General features: G+C 31.9%; 2 protein-coding genes across 2 annotated transcripts in view; one reads left to right on the top strand and one right to left on the bottom strand.

The window, feature by feature from the left end:
- The window catches only part of LOAG_16849 (hypothetical protein), a gene marked incomplete at its 3' end in the record, with an annotated part of 5,467 nt that extends 3,422 nt beyond the window's left edge, over positions 1 to 2,045 (top strand). Inside the window, exons 7-10 of the mRNA XM_020449507.1 lie at positions 383 to 452; positions 728 to 881; positions 1,123 to 1,242; positions 1,606 to 2,045. Of these exons, the coding sequence (XP_020306962.1) occupies positions 383 to 452; positions 728 to 881; positions 1,123 to 1,242; positions 1,606 to 2,045 (784 nt within the window). The remainder of the gene's footprint in view (positions 1 to 382; positions 453 to 727; positions 882 to 1,122; positions 1,243 to 1,605) is intronic.
- A 2,064-nt stretch (positions 2,046 to 4,109) lies between these two features.
- Positions 4,110 to 7,151, bottom strand: LOAG_04299 (C2 domain-containing protein; the record flags this gene model as incomplete). Its single annotated transcript, XM_003139836.1, has 9 exons — positions 4,110 to 4,271; positions 4,584 to 4,751; positions 4,907 to 5,027; positions 5,104 to 5,284; positions 5,432 to 5,627; positions 5,845 to 5,955; positions 6,373 to 6,592; positions 6,781 to 6,913; positions 7,103 to 7,151. The coding sequence occupies 9 exons, from the start codon at positions 7,149 to 7,151 to the stop codon at positions 4,110 to 4,112; spliced, it is 1,341 nt and encodes a 446-aa protein (XP_003139884.1).
- Between the last annotated feature and the right edge of the window lie 17,468 nt (positions 7,152 to 24,619).

Here is a 24,619-nt window from a genome sequence, read left to right as displayed (position 1 = left end):
AAATTGGTCTGATCCTTCAGGTTTATGTAAATTTTTCGTTTATTTGATATGCTTTCTCTAAATTTTCTTTCTTAATGGAGCTTCTGATGTTTGTAACGTAAAACTGAGGAAACAACTAAAACTAGAGATTAGAAGGATAGGAAGGAAAGTATATAAAATTTTATCTTCCCATAAGATAGTTCCTTGATAATTCGATTGGGAATATTAAAGGTGTTTTGAATTGAATGGTGTTACCGTTTTGTTTGCTCACCTACTGATAACTATGTTTTGGTTGCTAAATGCTGAAGAACTGATTGTTGTTTATCAGATCAAAATCTTGTCCTAAATGGTCATTATTTGTTTGTACCTTAGTAATTTCTAAACTTTTCTTTGCATTTTCCAGATGGATTAGACGACAAATTGATAAAGCCTTAATATATCTGAAGCAGCTGTTGCAAAACTTGGCGATAAGAGTGCGCGATAGTATACTTTGGCCTTTTTTATATTACTTATTTCATTAATGAATAAGGCGCGTACTTTCAGCTTCTTTACTTCTAGTTTCATGTCTAGTTTAATGTCTTTTCGTATTTGGGTATATTCAGTGAACTTAGTTAGGGTAAAGACTTTGTTAAGAACTCTTGAACAATGAATCCCAAATACTTTTGAGGAACTGTGTTCAAGGAAGAATCTTTTATTTAAAAATTTGTGGTAGACATCTTTCCTAACATTTTGACAGCTTTTTTTTTAGGCCTGCGCGCACCTTTATCGAATTTTACTGCAACCAATAATTGATATCCTATATAAAAAATACAAAGTTTGTGAAGACTACTTGTTGATTTATTATTTGGGTCCAGTTTGCCAGGTTTTCGTTGATCATATTCCTAAAAAGTCACCATTTTGTGGTAAGTTCAATGTTTATATTTTTTTGAAACCTTTTACGTCTTAAATTTTAGATATTTTACCAGTATTACGTAGAAAATAATACTATTTGTCTCTACACAGTCTTTTTTTCAAACAAATTCTCCCAATTTTCTAACACTTAAAATTTGTGGGATAAGATTGGTATAGAACAAACGGTAACAAATTTTATGATTTTAATGTTATATTGGGTATTTTGGATTTGAGACATAATTGGTTGTTTAGATGATACAGATACTGAATTGGCGGATTTGCTACCACCTGGTTTCAGTAGTGAAGAATCTGACATTGAGGAAACCTCCGACAAACCTTCGTTACCAAGTCGATCACTTAGTCCTTTTACAGGTCATTTTTAGATTGCTATGTTTTTTTGGCAAGAATTTTTTTTATTGTTAGGAAAAACGATATGTCCCTTTTTTCGGAAGTGACAAAACAGATTTTATTTTCCTGACTATCACCTGTAGAATATCATCTTTATATTTTATCATCTCCAGCTACAGATATACTTGTATGCGCAATCTATGAAAGTCTTTAATTTGTATCTTTAACTATTAATTTATCTTTTAAAAGCAGCTGCAGACTATCACTTTTTGTTTTTTGTTTTCAGAAGACGAACGCGATTTCCTCCGTGGCTTGAAATTTCCGAACTTAGATACCTCAGACTCAAGCGAGGCTGAATTCGCGCTGAGACCGAAGTCAAAGTTTCAGAAACCACTGAAAAAAAACCAAAGGCTCATCCGAAAGATCCGGCGCCATCGGTTTGCAGTGATGAGTTAATTTCAACAGCATACAAGGTACAGAAGGATAAACAGAAGCATTCGTCGTCAACCAGTAGTCCTTCCGAGAGTGTAGTTTCGTCGTCTGCTCAAAATGCATCGGATGATGCAGACCCTCAAAACTTAGATGCACTTGATTTCGAATCGGAGGACCGTCGTCCGCAAGTAGAACTCCTGAGTGGTGATGTGAAAATCCAGAAAACGGAAGATTCCGGAGACGGGAGGTCGAAGGATAGGAAGCAGGACGTGGATCAGAAGAAAATGGAAAGAGTTGAAATTTGTGGTGCAGGACAAGTGAGTGTAAGACAAGTGAGTGTAATAGCAGCTTTAGCCGGTGGTTTGGATGATAACTTCGAGGTGCTCGATAAGTAATATATTTATTCCTGAGATTGTTGCTTGTTTAACTGCCTGCTGTACATAGTCAGTCATAGGCCCAAAAGCAGAGAAGTTTGGAGCCAAGAGCAGATTTGCTCCTCGGCTTCATTTTCTGGTATCTTCCAGCGGTGACATTTCCAAGATATCTTCACATTTTTTTTTGTGTTTTTGATATTATATGTCGCCGAACTGTCTGGATTGAATATATTTGATTAGCTGTTCTGATTCTCTTTCCCAAAAATTTGTATTGAAAAAGTCATTTTAAACGAATGTAAGCAGTCTTCTTATCCAATGTTCTTAATGAGTGCCATTTTTCCAAAAGCCCTTTACATCCGACCTTGATTTCGACGTTGAGTTTTGACCATTCTAATAACAATTTATTGCTGTTGCATTCCTCTGAAGTTTTGGAAGAACTTGCTTTACCTTTGCGATACAAACAGTAGGCATATTGGTTAAATTTATGTGTTCATCGCAATTAGATTTGCTTTTTTTACTTTGATATACAGCAAGAAATGCTTTGATATATTTTACATCGTATGTTAACATGCGTCCATTGTTAACAGCGACAACACTTTAGTATTATTTAACTAAATATGTCAAATCAAAAAATATATTTTTCTGGATGCATAGATTGGTGCATGACTTCCAAATTCAAGAAATTAAAGCTTCGTCGTTACTTTATTAATTTCAATAGTAGGTGCTTTGCATGTGTCGCACAACAAAAGTGAGGGACAGCTATGCTTACTAAGATCGAAAATTAATTCTTTGAGAAGACAGCTGGAAACTTTCTTTAATTAAGAAAACTTTAAGAAATTTTTTCTTTAAGAAAGATTTTTTCTTTAAGAAAATATTCTTTAAAAAAACTTTTTCTTTAAAAAAAACTTTTTTTTTTAGTAAGGAAAAAAATTACTTTTTTTTCTAAAAAACTTTTTCTTTAACAAAACATCCTTTAATATTACTGGAAGATAACTACAACAAGCATAGCCCCCTTAATGCGCATGGTTTAGGAAGAATTCCTTTTAGCATGAGGAAAATAGATCAGAATTATGTTAATATACCTACCAACTACCTCTTTCTACAACTATCAAGCCTGTAAATCCCTTAATATCTTAAGCAGAGTGTCTCAAGTACGTTAGTATCTCAGTTCCTTAGTATCTCAAAGAGGTACTAAGAAATTGCCTAACTGAGAAGTTGCAATCTTCAACAAGAAAGTTGCCAATTTTCGAATTTCCTAAAGATCTTAACAATTCAAATCACTTTCTCACGAATTCATATATTGGCTTATGGTTACATTTAAATCAATAGTTGGATTCCGATATATCCATGAAGCAGAAAAAAAATCCAGTATAATCTGAGTCCAATAAATCTAGACCAGTGGATGCACTAGGAAAGGATATTAAAATATCTTAGGGATGTTAAAAATGAGTTGAAGCCTAATAGAACCTGGAATTCTAAAAACTCATTTTATAAATATGCATATGTGAGAAAGGTTAATAGGCTTCCAATAATTATACTAAGAAGCTGCTGTATGCCAGTACTGTCAGAATATGCTCGAGCGGCTAAAATAGATGCGAATAATTAACGAAATGACATATTTTAAGTGCATAATGTATATTTAAGGACACTTGATTATTTGATGCAGTTGCACTTCTAGTTCTAACAATAGCAATTCTAATTCCTTGTTGTCCCGGATGGGCAGCAACAGTAAAATTCTAAACCACACTTATAAGAAAATTGAAATGTAACTTGCAATTAATAAGATCGCTGGTTTCAGTATAATTTCTCTTACAAAAGCGCGCAATGGCAGGCAAATTTGTACTGAGCCAAAAATGTAATAATCAGGAGTACTTCAGTCGTTCCATCATTCGTTCTAATTCGGAGATATTTTTCCTGTCAAATTTTTCGGAAATTAAAATTTATTAAAAACCCAGTTTCAAACACTGATTTCAAAGTTGAATTTTAAAGGAGAAAATAGGACAGGATTCTTCCAAAGTTCCTTACTCCTTCCTAAAATTACCCATCAGATTTATGCGTCAATAACAATCAGAGTTACTGAATACATTACCTCAATTTTTCGAATATTTCCTCGCTTGTCATCTTTTGTAATCGTGGAGATGTTTCAGAAAGGAGCGGCTTAAGCGGTAATGGTGATGACAAAGGTACCAACAATGGCGCCTTATCATATGACTCGGCATGTGGAAGGGTTTCACACGAAATAGAGAGCTGAAAATTGCATGGAAAAAATCAAGCATATGCATTTTGATGTTTTTTATTCATACTCAAAGCAAGTAGCAGAGTATTGAATGAATAGCAATCAGTAGAAAAGACTTAAGTTTTGAAGCAATGCTACTGAGGTTGGTAAAGCATCGACTATTATGTCGCAAAAGCAAATTTGCCTTTTGCCCAAAATAAGGAACTAATCAGTAGTCAAAAGAAATTTCTTCCACCCAAAACACCTACTACAACTGATAAGCAATGTAAGCTTTTTTAAATCCTAGCAATAATCACAATAATACAACAAAAATAAATACTTACAGTAATCAAAGGTGCCTGATTTGAAACCGATAAATCGGACATTTCGTATTCCGATTTTCCTGTATCAGCAGGTGGCAATTGGAGTGATATAAAACCAATTACTTTATCTGACCCAACAATACAACGTTTCCATAATTTCACAACCAGATTCTGACGACTTCTTGATACCTAAAGCAGGCAGAAAATTTGCCTCACTCAATCCGAAAACCAAAAACCTACATTCACTACTGGAAAATAACAGATTAAGAGACTACACCCTTTTTTTGCTTTTCATTTTGCAACTTTATTTCCTATATATTGAAAGATAAGAAATATCAACAAACATTGAATGTTTCCGTCCAGTTCCATTCTGGATGTAACGTTCCAGCACGTACCGGTGAACTCAAAGTCCGTCCATCTTCTCCAATCACCGTTAGATAAGTTGATGGTGCAACAGCATCACCTCTGTAGAACGAAAAGTGTCTATTTCCTCAAGATAAATGATTTTTGCAAAAGATCTGAAAATTAGAAAAAAAATAACCTAGAGTTGAATGAAAGAGGCAAACGACGAGCCGAATAAACAGTTAGTTTGATTCGGTAAGATGGGCTCGTTGGACATAGTTCACGTATCGCTGCACGTGGAGTATTATCTGCATAAGGAGAAGACAACACAGTATCACGTGGACTGCTACTGACAAGAGGTGGAGGAAATGGTCTCAACACTGAAATGTTTCTTGAATAGTTAAAATTAAGTTCCAAAATTTTCGAAGAATTTCCATTTACTGTAAAAAAAGAACGAACGAATGACTCCCAAAACAGAATATAAATAGCAAGAAAGAACTCAACTTGATCAGCGATCCTTGATAAACGGGGAGGAGATGAGGAGAAGGCACGACGCTGGGGTAGTGAAGGTGTTAATCGACTGGAAGCATAAACTGATCCTTTTCTAGACGAAGATCTCGATCTGGCACGAGTAGCTGATCCACTTTGTGGTAAACTACCATTTCTCATCCATTCTAGCCTTTCCATCAACAGTCGGATATGTGATCCGAGATCGATTTTTATCTGTAGCACTAAAGTTATGACAATTTAATTAGTTGACAAAACTGAGCAGTGGGATTCAGAATTGAAGGTTATAATTTCATTAGTATTCTAGTATCTTTTTAAAATCTTCCAATAACAACAGGTGAAGATAACCAAATAATTAAAGATTTATTAGCATTAATTAAATTTACCCTTTCAAATAAGTAATCAAAAGAAAGATTAATTTTTGAAAACAAACCAAAGCAGAAGCTGAAAATCCGGGGCCAACAAACAGAAAATCTCGGCAGATGATGAAGGGAGGAATAATAAGTTCCTCTAACGGTACTTCACAGCTTCCTAGTTTTTTCATCTGAAACAATTACAGGTATTCGGACTGTCACAAAAATACGTAAATTAAACATCTGGTAATGATTTGTCTGCAAAGAACAAATGTTTCAAAAACGCAAACGTAGTAAAAAGAAACGTAAAATAAAGTCTGCATTTGTCTTTTTTCACCAAACGATCAACAATATCGATGATGCTTGATATTGAATGCTTAAAGAAAAATAAATAATAAATAAATCATAGAACCAATAAAGAATTGGGCATAAAAGTTTCCAAAGAATAAAAATCGAAAACATTGATTTTTTCCGATGCCCACAAAAAAGACTATTCGCTCTAAAAAAAGAGTACATCTTATTAATACAAGATCCTCCTATGCTTACTAATACCAATTAAAACGACATGTATACAAGTGAAACGAATTTGGAAAAAGAACTAAACTAACTGAATATTTTCCTAATGTGTTCAATTTCGCATAAACTGCTAACAATAATGGTGATCGTTTCCATAAATTAACCAATTCCGGAATCATCTTAATCCGTATAACACGTTTATGTCGGAAATGAATAATATTACCATTGAAGTGTTTAGCATGTATGCGAACCCTTGCTTTCAGCGAAGTAGAGGCAGCATCTATCGACGGGAATTGATATTCCAGGATAAATCTGAACTACAAAAATTGAACAACATAAGAATGGAATTTCATAAAGTCGACAGAATTACCTAGTTATTTAGTACACAGAATTTTTTGACGACGGCTCGTGAAAACAGATCCAAATTGATTTTTTTAAACCTCAATTAGGCTAACAAAATACCCCGAAAAGGATGAAAATTAATCAGAAAAAAAAGTTACCCAAACAAAGATCGTCTCCTAATCACTTCAACGATAAATTCATCTTCCTCATTCATGCAAATACTTTCCAAACATAACCTTACGAATGTAATATCTCTCAGAATACGTGACGCATTGATATTTTGAAAATCTTCTGCAAACGAAAATCACATATCTTGTAGGGTAAATATGAAAAAAAAAGACAATTAACTTTCTTGGTATTTGATTAGGAATGCAATTAACCCACTAAATCCAACTGTTTTTTAATTGGGATGTTTTTATTATTCATAAAGAAGATGCAATTAAAAGTTTACACTAATTAGTCAAAATTTATGATACTTACGACAGCTGTTTTCATGGATATATGGCGGCATTTCGTCGTAATTTGTCATTGTGGTAATAACAAGTCCTTCCCTTATCAGTAATATTATTTCATCAAAATTCTACAAGAAATTTGCTCATTCCATAGAGTTTTGTTCAGAGATTTAATCAATTACGGTATTACAAAACAAATGAAATCTATGTGAAATAAGAAAATGAATTCAAAGGTGTGGAAAGTTCAATTTGAAATAATATAAAAGAGATGGATGATGCAGATAAGACTGCGAATAGAAATCGATTATCAAGAAAAGTGCTATGAACATAGGAATATAAATTTGTCCCGAACTTATTCGACCCTTCAATCACTGGAAATTTCAAAAACCAGGAAACTACCCGGGCCGCGAATTACCAAAAAAGTGAGAAGTGTCGTTTTGGAAGTTGGTGAGAGCATACGGGGTGGATGGAACTGTCGTCGTCTCATTTAATTCGGGAAGCTGTCGTTCTTAACAAAGCATCGATGATTGTTATGATTTCAGCAGGTAAGTTTCAAAGTTTTCTGCAGCTTTTCTTCTAATGTTGTCTCCCATCACTGAACAGTAGCTTTAAAGTAATAATATTTTTCATTATGATTAACTTCATCATCTTCATTTGTAATATTCTCATAATGGAACCATTTTGTTTAATTATGTTTTAATATCACGAGTCTATTGTGAAGCGATACAGGTAGCTTGCTGGGGTCTGTGTATTGTCCAACATTTCCAAATAAACCCATCAATCTATTTGTTCAGTATTTAATGTCTAATCCTACAGGAGTTCCGTTAACAAGATAATTATTGATCTATTCATGTTAATATTATTTGCCATAATTTGTTGTAGTCTTAGGGTCTGCAAGACTCGATCATAACATGAAATCGTTTTAAATACTCAATCTGTTCAGTTTTAATCCTTTTTGCGATTTGTCATGCTTTTCCTTTTCAGTTTTTAACCCTACTTTGAAATCACTACAAATTATACAGCTGTAATATGAGCAATCTTTTAAATTCAGAATATTTGCAAGCTTTTTCGAGGAGTGTTGCAATTTATTCACTTCAGAGGTTAGAAAAATATCCAGTTAATGGTGTTATGGTGGGTCGCGGTGTCCATGGATTTTTACAGAAATTAAAGAACGTAAACACTGGGATATTGCCGCTACCCAATGACTGGATTATGTACAGAAGTAGGTTCTGAATAATTGAAAGCATTATAAAGCAGGAATAAGGTAAACAAAAGTGACTACAGTCAGCAGCGATGTTTTCAGCATCCTAACTGGTGCTCACTTTTTCAATCATAAGTCTCTGCAAGACCTAACATTCCACTTTTGGTTTTTAGTCTTATTTTTTTACTTAGAATTGATTCGGCGTACTTTAATTTACATGTTCGTAAATTATCATTTTTTACTTCATCGATATGATTTCCATTTGCAGATTCCTTAATTATGGTTTAGAATATTGGAGTACGATGGTGAAGGAGTAGAAAAAAACCCGTTTCCTTCTGGAATGGCTTTCTTTTGGATGTTGTTACATAACGGTTAGAGGTTTCTTACATTCTGTATTTTCATATGCAGTACTTAATTGTTCGATTATTCAACTGAAGTTAAACAGAATAGCTTCGCTAATCTGATATTAGATTTTGTCTTTTATAAAGATGGACTTTAAAGATATGATCGTCTGGACGCATACTTTCATTTTAGTTTTTATCACTGATTGATATATAGAATTAGCGCATGGAAAGGAAAACAGTTTTTAAACATGAACTTATTCAAAAGACTTGTCTTCATGAACTTATTCAAAAGACCTGTCTCCATTATTTGAAATATTATGGTTAGGTTGTGCCACAGCGTATGAACGAAACCGCTTTATCATGGTCGTTCTGACTTGGAAACTTTGTTAGCTAGCGATCGGTCTACAGATGGATTAAAATTTTGGAGATGTTCTTAGGAAAGGTACCGGAAAACTTTTTGTTCATACCAAAGCATAATGCTAATGCCTGTTTGAAGGTTAATACTTATGGAAGAATTCTAATTGACAGTGATGAATGAAAGACGTATGTAATTTTAATCTTCAGGGAAAATTCAAATGTTCTGCTGATACCCAATGGAATGTTTTTCACTTCCGTTCATGTTTAAGGTGAAAGCGTGGCTACGCTAAGCATGAATTAAAGAACGAAAGAAGCTCATCTTTTCAAAACTGGAAAATTTTCAGCTCAGATTTTACTCATACTTTTGGATTCCTCATTGATGTGCAATTTTATTTCATAGTTTCTGTTAAAGGAATAAAATTTGTTACCTTCCTCTCCTCAGCAGTTAGAAAACTGCAAGTTTGCTATAGGTACGAAAGAGATACTGCCAGATATGGTCAGGGAAAAGGCTAGTAAAAAGGAGTTGGACATCTTGAAGATGAATACTGGGAATGCTGACATTTAGTGGCAGAAGACTATTCAAAGTTCTTACTTTCAAAAGTATTTGCTTTTGCTTACCTGGAAATGATTTTTCTTACGAAATTTCTTCAAAAGAGATGAGGGAAGCCCAAATAAAAATATCTTTTTCCTGTATAGCCCTTGGCCAACAGTATTAATTTTTATGCGGTACAGAAAAAGCCTTGCTCATGTTCGGTTGTTATATGGTGTTATCTACGCTGTTCAACTTATATTATCAGACTCCAAAAATATTGCATTTGTCCAGAAAAATCACCATGATTATTGTACCCATGCAGTTTTCAAAAAACTACTTTGCACCTTACAAAAATCCGAAGGATAGAGAACCACCATCATCATAAAATGATGTGTTATTAATTTATTACAGCCAAACCGTACAAATAAGCAGTAAATCTTACAGCAATAATGGACTGTTCTCTTCTTGTCATAGGAAAAAATAATGTGAAAAATATTGGGATCATTTCATTTTAGATCATCATTTCATTTTTAGAATTGTTTTATTTTTTAGATCATCATTTTTAGAATTGTATTTCGTTGCTAGGAATATTACGATCACTAAGGTACACCTATGTGGGACAAAAGAGTCAAAAATTTTTTACCAAGAGGAAAACCTCTTTGATGCCTTCTTCATTACTAAAAAAATGATTCCAAAATTTGAAAACAAGTTTAACAAGTCCTGTCATAAACATTCAGTATATCTTCTCATCAACACTGAAGCTGTGTGAAGATGGAATGTTTATGACAAAGAATGCTGCAGTTTTTTGTAGTCCACGTAATATCTAAATTTCATGTACAACTGATAAACTGATTACATTTACGTCAACTATCTATGGATATGAGTGATACGGGCTAAATTTTAAATATTTTGCTTTGCAGTATGTTGCAGTGAAAATCCGAACATTGGTGACTCTGTTCTGTTTTTGTTTTATCGAAAGTGATGAGTAGAGTACTGAGTAGAAGAGTCACCAAATAAAAGATTGAATAGATCCCTTTGATTCTACGTTGTAATCGAATATAATCTGAAATATTTGGGGAAATATTTACTGAATTTGTGTGAGTTGCAAATGGAACCAAATTAAAACCTGGTATTGATCAGGCAATTTTACCTCTAACTATTTGCAACTGTAATATATTGGGTATTTGTCCAATCAGTATTTCCGGAAAAGTTGCATGCTCACATATAGAGTTAATACAGTGTACAATATAGAGGAATAGTCAAAACGAAAAATAGTTTCGTTGAAAAATTGATACATCAGGAACGAAGATTGTTGGAGTAAAGTTAATTCGAAATATTTTATGCAAAAACTATGTCTGTAATGAAAGCTGTGGAAATTTTTGTGAGTCTAATTATTCTTTTCGAAAAGGAAAAGGAAAGGAAAGGAATAAGAATAAGTGATAAGTTGTAATCAGTGAGAAAAGAATGAGAATTCCGCATCTCTATCATGGATGATTTTAACTTGAAAAATGCACAATATTTCTGGCATCATCAGAATTTGGGTTTTTCAAATAGGTTGTTTCCTCAAAAAAAGTAATTGCTTGCTTAAATTCTTTTGCATTTATCTTATATCCTTATTACCTTCCATATTTTTTACCTTTGCCAGTCGCTCTCTATCAATGTATTTATTACCTTACATTTGAATAATTTCCGTAATAAGCATTCCTGCTTTCCAATCACGGTCACAAATTGTTAAATTTTGCTAATTAGTGTAGTATCTGTAGAGTAAATTTTGTGTCCTTTGGCCTTCTATCTCTGCTTTATTAATTGATGAGAAGGAAATGAATCGTTTAAACTAACATCTGTTTATAATACAGATAATGAAAATTCCCTTCTGATTACCCTATGATACTAGAACTCTCTCTCAAAATTTGTTCAGGTTTTAAATTTTATGGAAAATTCCGTCAACTTATCAGTCAACTGCTATTGCGAATTAATGACAGATATACAAAAAATATGAGTATTTCAGCATAATGTATGAGTCGGTTTCTACAAAAATTATCGAAATTAACATCTTTTTTACAAGATTAATTAAAGATTAATTAAAGAATTTTGCAAAGATCACAAAATTAATTTTACTTTTTACAAGATTAATTAAAGAAATTTGCTTTTTTTTCCAAGATTAATTAAAGAAAGGTATAGCACATTGACTGACTGATATTAGCTGACTACATCAGCAAAGTGACGCATTTTTCTGGCAAATTTTTTCGACACCATATGATAACTTTGTAAGTAGTAATTACATCGTTGTAGTAAGCACGGTGGACAAAAATTTGACTTAAATTTTAAACTGTCATTCACCTGATCTTTGGGTTGCTTGTGGTTTGGAGCAAACGATATTCGACCAACATACGTTATTAACTACTAGGCTTACTTGAAAACCTTGTAGAACACTTTTTTGCACATTATAATTTAGAGGAGAAAATGTCTTCATGAAGCATTTCCAAACTTCATCCATTTTCATTTCTCCCAAACAAATTGAAGTGAGAATTATAAAATAATTTAAAAAGTGATAAAAATTTGGAAGTCAAAAAGTTGAGGTCGAGTTTTTAACTATCACCATAAAGAGTTTCCCAAACGATGGAAATACTCTTTCATGCTTAAACAGTGGAATGAAATATGTTTCATCAAAAAGAATTTTTGAAATATTGTAAAACTCAGTGAACTGAAAATTCCGCGAACGGAAAACCTTTTTCGGCTCATTTCTGTTTGATATTCTCATTCTTCCTCCTAAAACTTCCATTAGAACTTTAAATAGCCTTCAAGAATTAGTTCATTTAATTTGTCCGAAATTTTTATGATCCAATGGCAAAAAAAACCTGAAATTTTCTCGATAATGCCCCAAATTTTCACGATAATTTTTCTGCTTTCTTTCGCTCCATCTTGATTTGCAACATTGACTCATTTCATTCCTCGAAAAAATATTCCCGATCTGCTATAAAAATTCTTTCTGATTACCCTATTATTAGCTTTATCTACACACTTTTTAAACTTCAGCATTTTATGATAAATGGAGAAACTGTACTATTATAATTTGTATTTTAGAACTATCAGAAGAGTAAACAAGAAAGATTTGGGATTCCACATGATATTCTTACAATTTCATGATCGATTAATGCTTTTTGTTATTGAAATTGATTAGAGCGTAATGAATTGTCTAGGAAATTCGCTCTAAGAAGATTTAGTTCAGTCTAATTTTGTTTCACAATATCTTTCTTCTCTAACAATGAATTAATATATCAATCATAAAATATGCCTGATGAGTATCAATAATAATAGCAGTAGTAGTGCTTCATTAACAATTGTATTCATGCAATCCCAGACTGGTTTAGTTATTTGACTTACTCATTAGTCAATGGAGAAGTTCATTATACATAATTATGAAACTGATTTGCATGTCTCGTTGATGTAATCCTATCGTAGATGTAACAATGAATCATAAAGAATCTGTTGAAGACAGACGATTTGATGAAATTTCACAAATAAATTGTTAGACTACGGTAGCGATAAGAGAGATGGTATGATTTCTCAACTAATTAGCATTTCTTTCTCAAAAAGAAAAATCAAAGGTTGTGAAAATAACGAAAGCAATTTAGAATGGTTCATTCAATTTTCTAAAATACACAACTTTGAGAGAAATTATGACAAAAATTAGTGTCGTCGTCTTTCTTTACGTGTATCGATTAGAAAAAAAAACGTGGAAAAGGTGGGAAATAGTTGTGATACAAAAAGTTTTTCTTGTCTGTTTAAGACTCTGTTTTGTAACTTAATAGTAATATTAGGTTTATCTAGTAACTAATAAAATCATTGATATAAGCCGTTGACATAAAGGATTAGGTTAACTTATAAATCACACAAATACTCTTGGGAAATGAAATGAGAAATGTCTCAAGCAGATAGGCAGCTTGCTAAGGCTGCTACAGCCATTATATCTCGTTCCACATATGCTGGTCATTGAAATAATTGGCCTGATCAATGACTACCTCATCAAGAGCCAACTTTAATATCATCAATTCTGAATTTTATTTAATTTTCAATTGCTTCTAAAAACTTTCGCAGAATTTACAGCAAAAATAGCGAAAGATCCATCCATTACCAGTAACAATTTTCTTGCTTTCTTCAAAGTAACCTTTAAGTAATTTGAAATTTCTAGGCCGTTGAGCAACATTTAGTCTCCAGTACCCAGGAAGTTCTCAACTCCCAAATACTATTTTGTAATACTTGTTAATGTGACCCGAATAAATTGAAGTATTTCAAAACAAAATTCTAGTATTTTTAAATATTTGAAAAAAATTAAAAATATTTCGGAAATAAGTGATTGCATGGGTTCCAAGTGACCATAAATTTTATTTAGTTTCATCCGGATCATTAAAATTGTTTGGTTATTCAATTTGCTTCCTCTTCCGGTATTAGGTTTTTTTGGTAATTTTATCAGTGGGGAACCAAAAAGGGATTTCGCCGAATTCAATCATCAGGAAATTACAATAATTGGTTCTGAGTTATAGCTCATATGCACAATGCACAGAAGATATTTCAATATGAACTGGATGATTTATCATTTAAATGATTAATTCCATATGAAACTACCATTTAAATTGTTCGTAATTTCCCTTACTTTTTTTTTCTTTTCCGAAACTTTCTGAAGAATTGCATTGACCATGCCGTATTGCGATAGATTATGAATATGTAGTAAAGGTCAAGTACCTTCTCTTCAATGAATTCATTTTAATCATCTCGTCTGAATAATCCGATTTGATACTACTCCTCATATTACTACTATTATTATTATTCATTGACCCTCAGATTAACTGTACCGAAGGTTAGAGTGGACACGATGAAAACGGACATTCAGCGAGGAAAGCTAAGCAGGATAATTCTTCCTATTCTTTTATCATACAACGAAAGCAATAAATTTCGCCTTAGAGAATCATTGCTTCCATGAGAAAATCATTCCAAGTCTCTCAGGTTGGTATTAGAGCCTCAGTTAATTAATTAATTCCCTAATTCGAAGTTAATCACCAAGTTAAGGTTAATGAAAATATCTCATATACTGTTGTGGCTGCAGACTGGAAAACAATAGTGACGTTTGGAATATTAAGTATGAATAGTAACGTTTGGAATATCAAATAGAAGTGTGGGTGGAAAAATCTTTTTAAAACACTATGCAAATTTTTTTCAACAGCACTACAAAGACCCTAGTATTAGGCTTGGCTAATTGGTCATTTTTTGGGAAAGTGATAGTCAAAAATAGATTTCTTTTCTGTTAATATATCCATAAAAGGATGAATAATGAGGTGATATGACACGACGAATAAATCTTGTGATGAATTTTCGATATTGCCATCATTTGTGTCGCATTCAATTTCAGCAGTTCTTGTATCTTTTAAAATGAGCAAATTACATCGCAGATTTATTGATGAAATGAAGAATATCTTGGTGAAGTATCGGCGGTTACGGAAGTGTTTTCGCCTCATTGCTTCACTAAATTTTCAATTCTGTCCGTTATTTTCAATACATTTTCGCATTATCTCTTCAATTACAATGTTGTATTTGCAAGTTCGCAAGTATTTTGCGATCAGAAAATGTCTATGCAAACTAGAAAAGTGTTCCAAGTAATTAATAAATGGTTTCATAGCTTCTTTCAATTAGAGTGTTCAATGTAATTTAAAAACGCAAATGTCCCCGTCGATTGTTTGAAAAAAGCTAAGAGCTCAGCTATCTGTGGATGCCACTTATTCTTCTCACTGATAAAATGAATTTTGAAGCCGATGGAAATGAACTTTTCGGAATATGCGACATTTGGAGATTTGTTATAATTTAGAAGTAATTCTGTGACAGCAAATTATTGCTTGTCAAAAAATTCGTCGATAATTCGGAACCATAACGTAACAGATTTGTTGCTTAGAATGATAAGATTTAAGAAATTTCGAAAATAGAATTTGCTACGTATTATATAGGTGATAGTATCGTTGATTAGTATCCAAGAAAGACAAAGCATTGAATTACTAGTATAGTAGGTGTGAAACAAGGTTCTCTTGAAGATCAAATAGAAGTAAACATTGGGTAGCTAAATTTTTGCTTTAAAAATTCTTGTAAGGAGACTCTTGAAATCGAAATGAATCGAATTCTATTAATAACAATCCCTTTTCCTTGGCTTACGCATGGCCAAGCTTCTTCAAAACAATTAATGGGTGTATGACAAAAAAAAATATGATGCATTTTGATAGGAATTTCATAATCAAATTTGAATCGCTTTTTTTTTTGGTTAGCACTTATACCATCCAACAGCTTCATTCTCGTTCATTTCCGTGCGCTTTTGTTTTCCTTCTTCCTCATTTTCATATATTTGATGTTTAGAGAATGAATGGATTTGCATTTTCACTAAGAATGAAAATGATAATGAAGGAAGTGTTTTTCTCTTCTCTCTTTCTCTTTTCTCCGCGCTAATATTCACTCTCATTTTTTCCTACTCTTTTCTGCTCATCTTTCGGCTTAGATAATCCATTTTACACGTCAATTATTTGCTTCTGACATTGGATTGTTTTTATTTAAGCTTCTGAAAAATACATTGAATCAGGGGATTACAATAAATTAAGCTTAGTCCAGTTTTGGAATTCATCAGTACCAAATAAATCGATCGACTAACTTTTGTTGATTACCGGGAAAACCACCTCCTCCCTATACCTCAATTTTAAATTTCTATTCCAATTTATGCCTTCTTTTTTTTGATAGAGCAAATCAGTAATTGTAATTGCTTTCCCGAAGACCGGTAATTCCATATCAAAATTTCTTTCCAGCTAAAGAATGCTTAATGGATTCAATCCCGTCTTTTCATCCATTGTCAGCGATTCCTTATTTACATATAACTAAGTAAACTAACTCCTATTCCTTTCGTGATTATTTGTTGAACACACGTAATAATTGTGCATGTCACACACACACACACATACATAACACACACACACATACACACACACACGCACACACACACACACACACACACATACAGACACACACAAATAATTCATTCAAAATTTTCAGCTGTTCTCATCATATTGAAATAAGTGATTTCCGGTTTTTTCTGACGAAATAATCTTCTGGAAGAACCGGACTATCCCGGGAATATTCTAGGGTTTTTGATTTCTGAAGCATTTTGAGTTATTTTCACAAAAAATATAAGAAACAGGCAAATAAGTTGAGTCACCTTCACTTGTTTTGACAGAAGTGTCGTGTTATTAAATTAGAAACTTCACTGATAAGCTCAAATTTATTATTACTTTGAGGATGTTGGCACTCAGTCCTTTGCTGTGCTTATGAGATTAATGCTTGTGATAGATAAGCTTTTGTTTGATCTACGACTGGTAATTATGAAATGAGGGAAAGGAGTGAAATACTTTGAAATTCCTCACATTTTTCCATTCTTCTCTTTTCATCATTCTTTTTATTCTTCATGATTTTTCTCGTTTCATGGCCCAAGTATGGCCCAGTAGTTGCCTTCGTGAAAAAAAATTTTTACATATTTTATTATTATTATTACCTTAATTACCAATTTTTATGATTCTTTGTTGAAGAGATTTTAGGTTAAACTTCAAAAAAGTAATCAAAATAGAGTAGTTTTGGTTTTGGTGATAAATAATCCATGAAGGAAAAAGAGAATGTTATTTTAAAAATTCACTTATCTGAAATGAGTGGACATGATTGTTGTCCATAATTTGCTCCATAAATGCACCGAAAAAAACGTAAACTTCACGTCTACCTTTTTCACTATCCTGTTATTTTTACTTGAAATATTCATATCTCATCGGGGATTGTCTGAAACGTCTTGATAACTCTATATGCAATGATCTCTCATTGATTCCTCCAATATAGAAGCATGTCCTGTTTTGCTTTGATGCTAAAACTAAGTGTACATTGGACATCTTCCGGTCAGTTGCTCATTTTCAATTTCTTGAAAGTTTTGTACCATATCATTATTATTTATGCTTATATATCATCCTGATAGTGTGCCAATTAGGGCAGATAAGTATATTTGGCATTTCCTTTCTTTAATTTATCATTTTCAAAACTTTGTTTGTTTACACTAACATTCATTACTGATAATTCAAAAACCAGCCAGTGCATATTCCTACTTTGTTAATGAGCTGATAGACGGAGGTTCCTGCTAATTAAGCGGGATACACAAAGAGAATCCAATTCAGATGAAAAGATGAATTTTGCCTAAGAGTGTAACACCATCGCTCGATGAAAGTATACAAAAGTAATGTTGAATTCTTTAAATATCGCTAAAATACATTTTAAATTTCATGCTGTCATTGGTGTTGTTGTTGCTGTCATTTATATTGTTTTTAAAATTTAAACCCATAACCCTTCCATACAAACCTTCACATTTCTGTTCTTTTTGGATTGGATCCCATTTTTAATAAAAATTTCAGCGATTTTGTTCTTAAAAAAAAACTGCAACAAATCCTATTTAAAAGCTAGAAAATAGCACTCAATTACAATTTTCAATTTATGTATTAGCGTGTGACACGCAATAATGAGACGATATTTGCGCATTTTTCCTCTTTCAATTTATTACACTTCCCAATATTACTTCTATCAGCTTTTTTCACCAAATTTTTCCCAAACTGTTGTTATTTTCGTTTTCTATCGAAGTCACTAGATTTGCATAAATTTTTTTTTTCTTTTTTTTTTGGGAATTGAAAGTAGCATAGGAAATAAGCAAATTGTACAATGATTTCCACTTTTTAAATAACATCTAACATTCACGAAATCTTTTCAGACCTCTTAAGTTTTTGACTTTCATCCTTTCTACGTTTTAAAAGTTCTATACTTTCGATTTTTTCTTTTTTTTTTCTAGGCTCTGGCTATTTCACTTAATTTTTGAAGTGACCTAAAAAGATGAGAACAGAACATGTAATTGCAAACTTATACTCATTTTTTTCCCAAGAAACATGAAAAAAAATTGAAACAAGATTTAAGTTGAAATTTTAGAATTTATTGACATGAAAAAGAAAAGCTAAAAATTTACCCGTGAAGTCCATCATTGAATTTTTAAATATTGATTGAGATAGATGACTTACTGTCGCTGCTCATTAATAGTATCTTTTAAAAAGCAAATAATTGCCAGCTGTTAAAGCACATCGTTTGCTTTTGATTCATATGGCGAAGGTAGTAGGGAATCCCTCCGCATATTCATTATATTTTTTAAAAGCGAGGATTTAATTTTAAAATTAATAATATTTGGCAATCTTTGAAATCCAAAATCTTACAAATTGTACTTTTTTTTTTCAAAGAAGGAACTTAGAGAATATTTGCAACATTGTTTTATAAAATTTGAATTTTTCAATATTTTAAATTTGACAGCTTAAAAGTATTTAAATGTTCAGAAATTTGTTTTATCGAAAACTTTGGATTGTTCCAAAAAATTGAAATTTCAAGCAGTTGTATTTGATTTCTGATAATTCATGCCAATATTGGCACTTCTTTTGCATCTCAAGATCCCATCGTAATCTAAAATATCTTTCTTATATTTTTAAATTGATAAAGAAACGATGTTTCGGCTCATTAGTCTTTTATTTGTTCTTTGAAACTGATTACAGCAGCCATATTGGCGCTATTAAATCTGGCTTTGAAGATGAGCATTTTGGTTGTTGTTTATTTATGATGCGTTGTTGTCGTTGATGAATCATGCGACAAGTTTTGGAGTTTAATTTTATATGAAAAATGATTCGGCAATCTTTTCAACTATTGACAACAATGTATTCGAATGTGAAAGCACAATCAGTGCGTAAAAATTGTCTTTTTGAGAGAATTCAAAGCTTTCTGAACAGATTTATTTTTTTTTTTGATTTTCAAAATCATGATCGTGCCTACCGTATTGTAGTTTACCCTAGGTGATGTTGTGATTACAATGTTTGAGCTATTAAAACTTGATTGAAGTATTGATTTGTGAAGTGATATTTATATCTTTCAAAAAGTTACATTTGACAGGTGAATTTTATGCCATCGAATTTCTTGACCCCTTTATTTAGTACAAAAGACAAGATGTTTAGGGAAGTCTTGACACAGAGTGCGTTTAGCAATAAGTAATGAAGTGTTTTCTGGTGAACTGTCGAATGTAATTAATTAAGCATTGAAAATTTGTCAATTAGAAGCAAATTTGATGGTAAGCAAGTAAAAACGTAAATAAGCGATGAGAAAGAGGCTTAAAAGATATAAGTAATGATAATTAGATTTGTTGAGTCAATATCTGAAACTTTTAGACATATGAATTTGCATAATCGACCAGAAGCTGTTGTGCGGAAAGGTCTTTGCAAATTGTTTTGAGATCTTCTAGGTGGACTACGTTTCTCTTCCTTTCGATTACTTAGAGTTTATAAGTTACTTGCTTTTTAGGAAATTTCTGGAATTAAGGTCAAAGAGATAAAAGTCTAGGCAAATTTACTAAACTTCTATTGTTGGCAATTTGGTTCAAATGGTATTGGCTTATGGGATCGTCATTTAACATCTGATTAACTGATTATGTGAATTGCTTATTAAATTACTTGTTTACTGCATTGACTTAAATTATTCGCTGTTTATTTCCTACTTGCTTTAATACCATTCCTTCCTATCTTCTCATCGATACACTTCTACCTATTTCGAGCCAACAATGCGCTCATTTTGAAATGTTGGTAGTGACTGTTAAATAGAATTTTTACTAAGAAATGCAACAGGAAGCAAGAATGCAAGCATGCATCTCACACTATATGCATGCATATATGCAATGTGTTGATTATACCTTTCAGTTCATGTATCCATTTTTCCTCAGTCTGACGGTTGTTGAAAATTAGTCATAATTTACTGAAAATGTGATAGTTCAACAAATCCCTCTGCATTTATCATCACTGATAAAATATTTCCACTGATAAGGTTACAAAATGGGTTTCGGGTAAGTTTGCGGTAAGATCGTGGACTATGCGGTTATTCGTAACAAAATATGCACGAAACACGTCACTAGTGACATGGATCTCGTATGTTGTCATTTTCTCTTTGGTTTTATCTTCTCCGACGACACCGATTGACTGGTGCGTCACAAGAAGTCGTAAATTTTATTCAGTAACTGTCCTCCTCCAATCTGATCTAATCTGTTTGTTTCCTTGCTTGTTGTTTGATGATACAGCGGTCACTCTCTTTCATCTTTTACGGAAAGGGCAATTATAGTACGATATTCCTTCATCCTGATCGAAAGAACACCACAACTAAGTGGTCACAATTACAGGTGAGAATAGGAGACTTCATTATCTCCTCTTACCTTTCTTCTTCGCATTTCTTTCTATCATCTGTTGTTTTTCCTTCATCTAACTTCATCTGTTTCAAATGATTGCATTAAATTTTAAACAATTTCAAAAAATGAGAACTTAGGATTGAAATTTTGAGCCATGAAAATGTTTTTAAATATTTCATTCATTCATTTGTGTATCTTTTTTTGCTTAATTCATTCGTTCAAATATGTCATACATTTACAATTTATGAAAGTTTCACGACCATAATGGGACCTTATTCAACCATAAGAAATTGTCTATTTTGACTTCTTATCATTTTCGTCATCTATAGATAAGAGTTCGGCAATCATTACGAACTCTTTGTTTTAATTTTTGATTAATATTGTTAACACGAAGAGATGTTACCTCACTGTTTGATCGAGAGTTCAAGACAAAAAAATTGTAATTCGAACTTTTGTTAAAATGATATTTGAAATGTAAATGAATAATTGGAGAGAGACCGTAAACTATCCTTGTCCCATTTCCATTTTCCAAATTCTTCAGCAAACAAGATATGGTTCTTTTCCTTTCGTATCCCATCGTAATTGAGATGTCATATTAGACAGGGGACAATTCCTCAAAAATGTTTCGCTTTTTCTATCATTTCGCTTTTTGCTCAAAAATGGTTATTTTTTCGGGTTCAGATGTAATTTATGATGTTTTTCATTTTTAACTCCAATATTCGAAGGTCAAACTAGTTTTACCCTTAAGTGACAATTTCCTCGTATTTCTTCCTTACTTTTTCTTTTTCTTTGTCCTTAACATTTCTCTCCACCTGGTAATTGCTCAAATTGCTTCCTATCTCTTCCACATCTCTTGAATGTCGCAAAAAAAAAATTCGGAAATAATTTTTCTCTTGAATGATTTATCAGCAATTTTTACCCTGACCTTAATCGAGCCTTCCGTTATTTACCGGGTGATTCAATGCGAACTGAAAAAGACAAATTAATGAAAATGCATAAATTATTTCATAAGTTTCTACTTCCTCTTTTTGATAACGTCATAGGTTTTACTGCAATAGACATGACAAATAGAACAAATAAATGGGATCCGATTATAAGTTGAAAGATGGGATTTAATCAAAAGAATGAATTCAGTATTTAAGTACCAGGCCTTATTTTCATCCTGCTCAACTCTGATCATTCTCATATGGCAATTCTTTTTGAAACATCGAAGAAAGCAGCAAAATTCAAATTAAATTGCTAAATTGCAGAATTCAAATTACTGTAAAACGAAAATTTTTTGCCAAATTATTTCTCTAAAAATTTGCGGCACTTTTTTTGTATTTCATTAACATATTAACATTCTAATCTTTAGTTTTTAAAAAAAGAAAAAAAATTCTAAGAAAGCTTGCCTGAGCGGAGAAGTACATTCCATTTGTTTTTGTGCAACACCTTTTAATATTCTTTTCTTTATCAATTCGGTCCTTTTTTTCCCGCTGAAAGCTGTTCTCGATGGAACTGAAAAAATTATCTCAACCGAAATTGTCAGGATGTAATTCATTTTTCAAAATCTACATCTATCTCCCTCGGCCTTCATCATAAATATTTGATTTCTAGTTAATTTGAGGTCAATCGGATATTATTAAAATCACAAAATCATTTCAAATTTTGTGGTATTTCAGATTTTACAATAATAACTTTCTTATGTCTTTTATGGTTCTTATCAGTTACACCCTAACAGTTCGTATTTATTTGTAATCAGTTCCCTAATTAATGTAATTAAATAAAATAGGATCGAGAAAAGGGCAACAATCGACCTGTTACACAATTCTTTTCTAGGAATTATAAAGTTTTCCTTTGGCTATCCTCGAATAGAGAATTTTATAGTTTGAGGACCAAGTCTTGCATGTCACCTTCATCTGTGTGATATATTCACGAACAATGGGAAACTTCCTTTCTTGCCGTATCCGTGATCGGTAGAAGAAGTTTCAGTAAGTAATCAAGCAAATTAAGTTTCGAAATTTAAAATAATCCTGCAAATTTCTATTAGACATAAAATCTTCGCAATAATAATAAAGTTTAAAGTTCATTGGTAGTTTTTATACATTGCTAGTTTTCAAATTTTTTTTTTCATCAATTTTTGATGCATTTCTACGTGCATGAAAAATATCGTTTTTTCTCTTCTCTCTCTCTCTCTCTTTCTCTTCTCCTTCTCTCTTTCGTGTGTTAAGACATACCGCTTAAAGAGTAAATCTCGGGACGAAAACGAATATATGAAAAAGATGAAAAGAACAGGTTTATTATAAAACGAACAAACAATGTTCCCCGATCAATCCCATCTTACACACATTCATCACCATTACCGTTGTTATCAATACTACTGCAGTTCGTTCCGTAACAATTTAAAATCAAATCTCAGTGTCTATGAAATCTCGAAAATTATAAGAAAGTTCAAATGTTTGCAATCTTAACGAGAGAAATTGGAATTACCTCATCAATAAAAAGTCGACAAAGAACTGTTGAATCTTAACTTTGAGAGTAAACGTAAATATTATTGTTTGATATGGATTCATTAAACTTTAATATCAATAATTAATAAAACTAAGGCATCATTAATACCACTTAGGAATGGCAATCTACAAGACTTGCATTTTAGAGTATGGACAGTTAAGTTAGTTAAGGTTCCCAAGTTTACGAAGTTGATAATTCGATGTAACTGCAATTCAGGTGCTTTCCATTGCAATTAATTAATACAGGTTTGGCCGAAGAATTTTCCTCACTGAGCTTTAAAATTAGGAGAAAGATTTCTTCTTTCAATTTAGATTAATTCATCTTTTCAGCGACAAAATTTAATCATCTAAGGATTCATTTTATATCTTCTGCGCTTCTGCATACACAAATGAATACCTTTTTATTAAATCATTTGACGAGTGACAAACTGTTATCATTCCATATCATAGGGTCGTTCGATTCTGACATCATTTTGCATGATTACAGGAAATGACGTTTTCCCGTCGGAAGAAATAATCAAAAATGAATGAAACGAAAATTCGTGAATTTAAACTGGGATCTATTTTTTGAAATATTTTCCATTGTTGTGTTGTTTTGTTGAGAAAATTGAAGGAAGATATCACTGATTGACTGGTAGAGACTCTCTCGTCACTCTGTCATTTATCAACACCGTAAAAAATTGAATTTTAGGAAACTTCTTTTTTTAATTAACTTAATATTTTTCGACATTGCATTGCAATGGTTTTAAGTTTCCTTAATATCGCTGGAATTAAAAGTTTGCAGAAGCGCTTGTCGTGGCGATATTAATGCTAACAATGCTAATAATACTAATCATAATAATCATTGTTAATGCTACTATTGGCACAATAATAATTATTATCATTATAGTAATAACAGTAATTATTATTATTTCTGTTATTATTCATTGTTATTATCGCTTTATCATTGTTTAGCATTTATTTATTTGTTTATTTTATTTGTTCATTTATTTATTTGTTTGTTTTATTTGTTCATTTATTTATTTGTTTATTTATTTATATATTTGTCCATTTGTTTGTTTGTTTGTTTGTTTGTCTATTTATTTAGTCCATTAATTTATTTTTTAATTATTATATTATTATTATTATTATCATTATTATTATTCTACACCATTTAAAATGGAGATATACTTGCTGATTTCAGTAGTAGCAAGTTTAGAGCACCATGTTTAATGCTAGGAAATGGAATTATTTTGGAATTTTGTAAAGTAAAATTTGTTGATTAAATAAGTTAGTAAAGTTAAAATGATAACTGAAATGAAACAATATATCACA

The sequence above is a fragment of the Loa loa genome, assembly GCF_000183805.2.
Source record: "Loa loa unplaced genomic scaffold supercont3.23, whole genome shotgun sequence".
NCBI classification, from domain to species: Eukaryota; Metazoa; Nematoda; class Chromadorea; order Rhabditida; family Onchocercidae; genus Loa; species Loa loa.
Note: the sequence above shows the minus strand (reverse complement) of the source record. Positions and strands in the feature narration are given on the sequence as shown.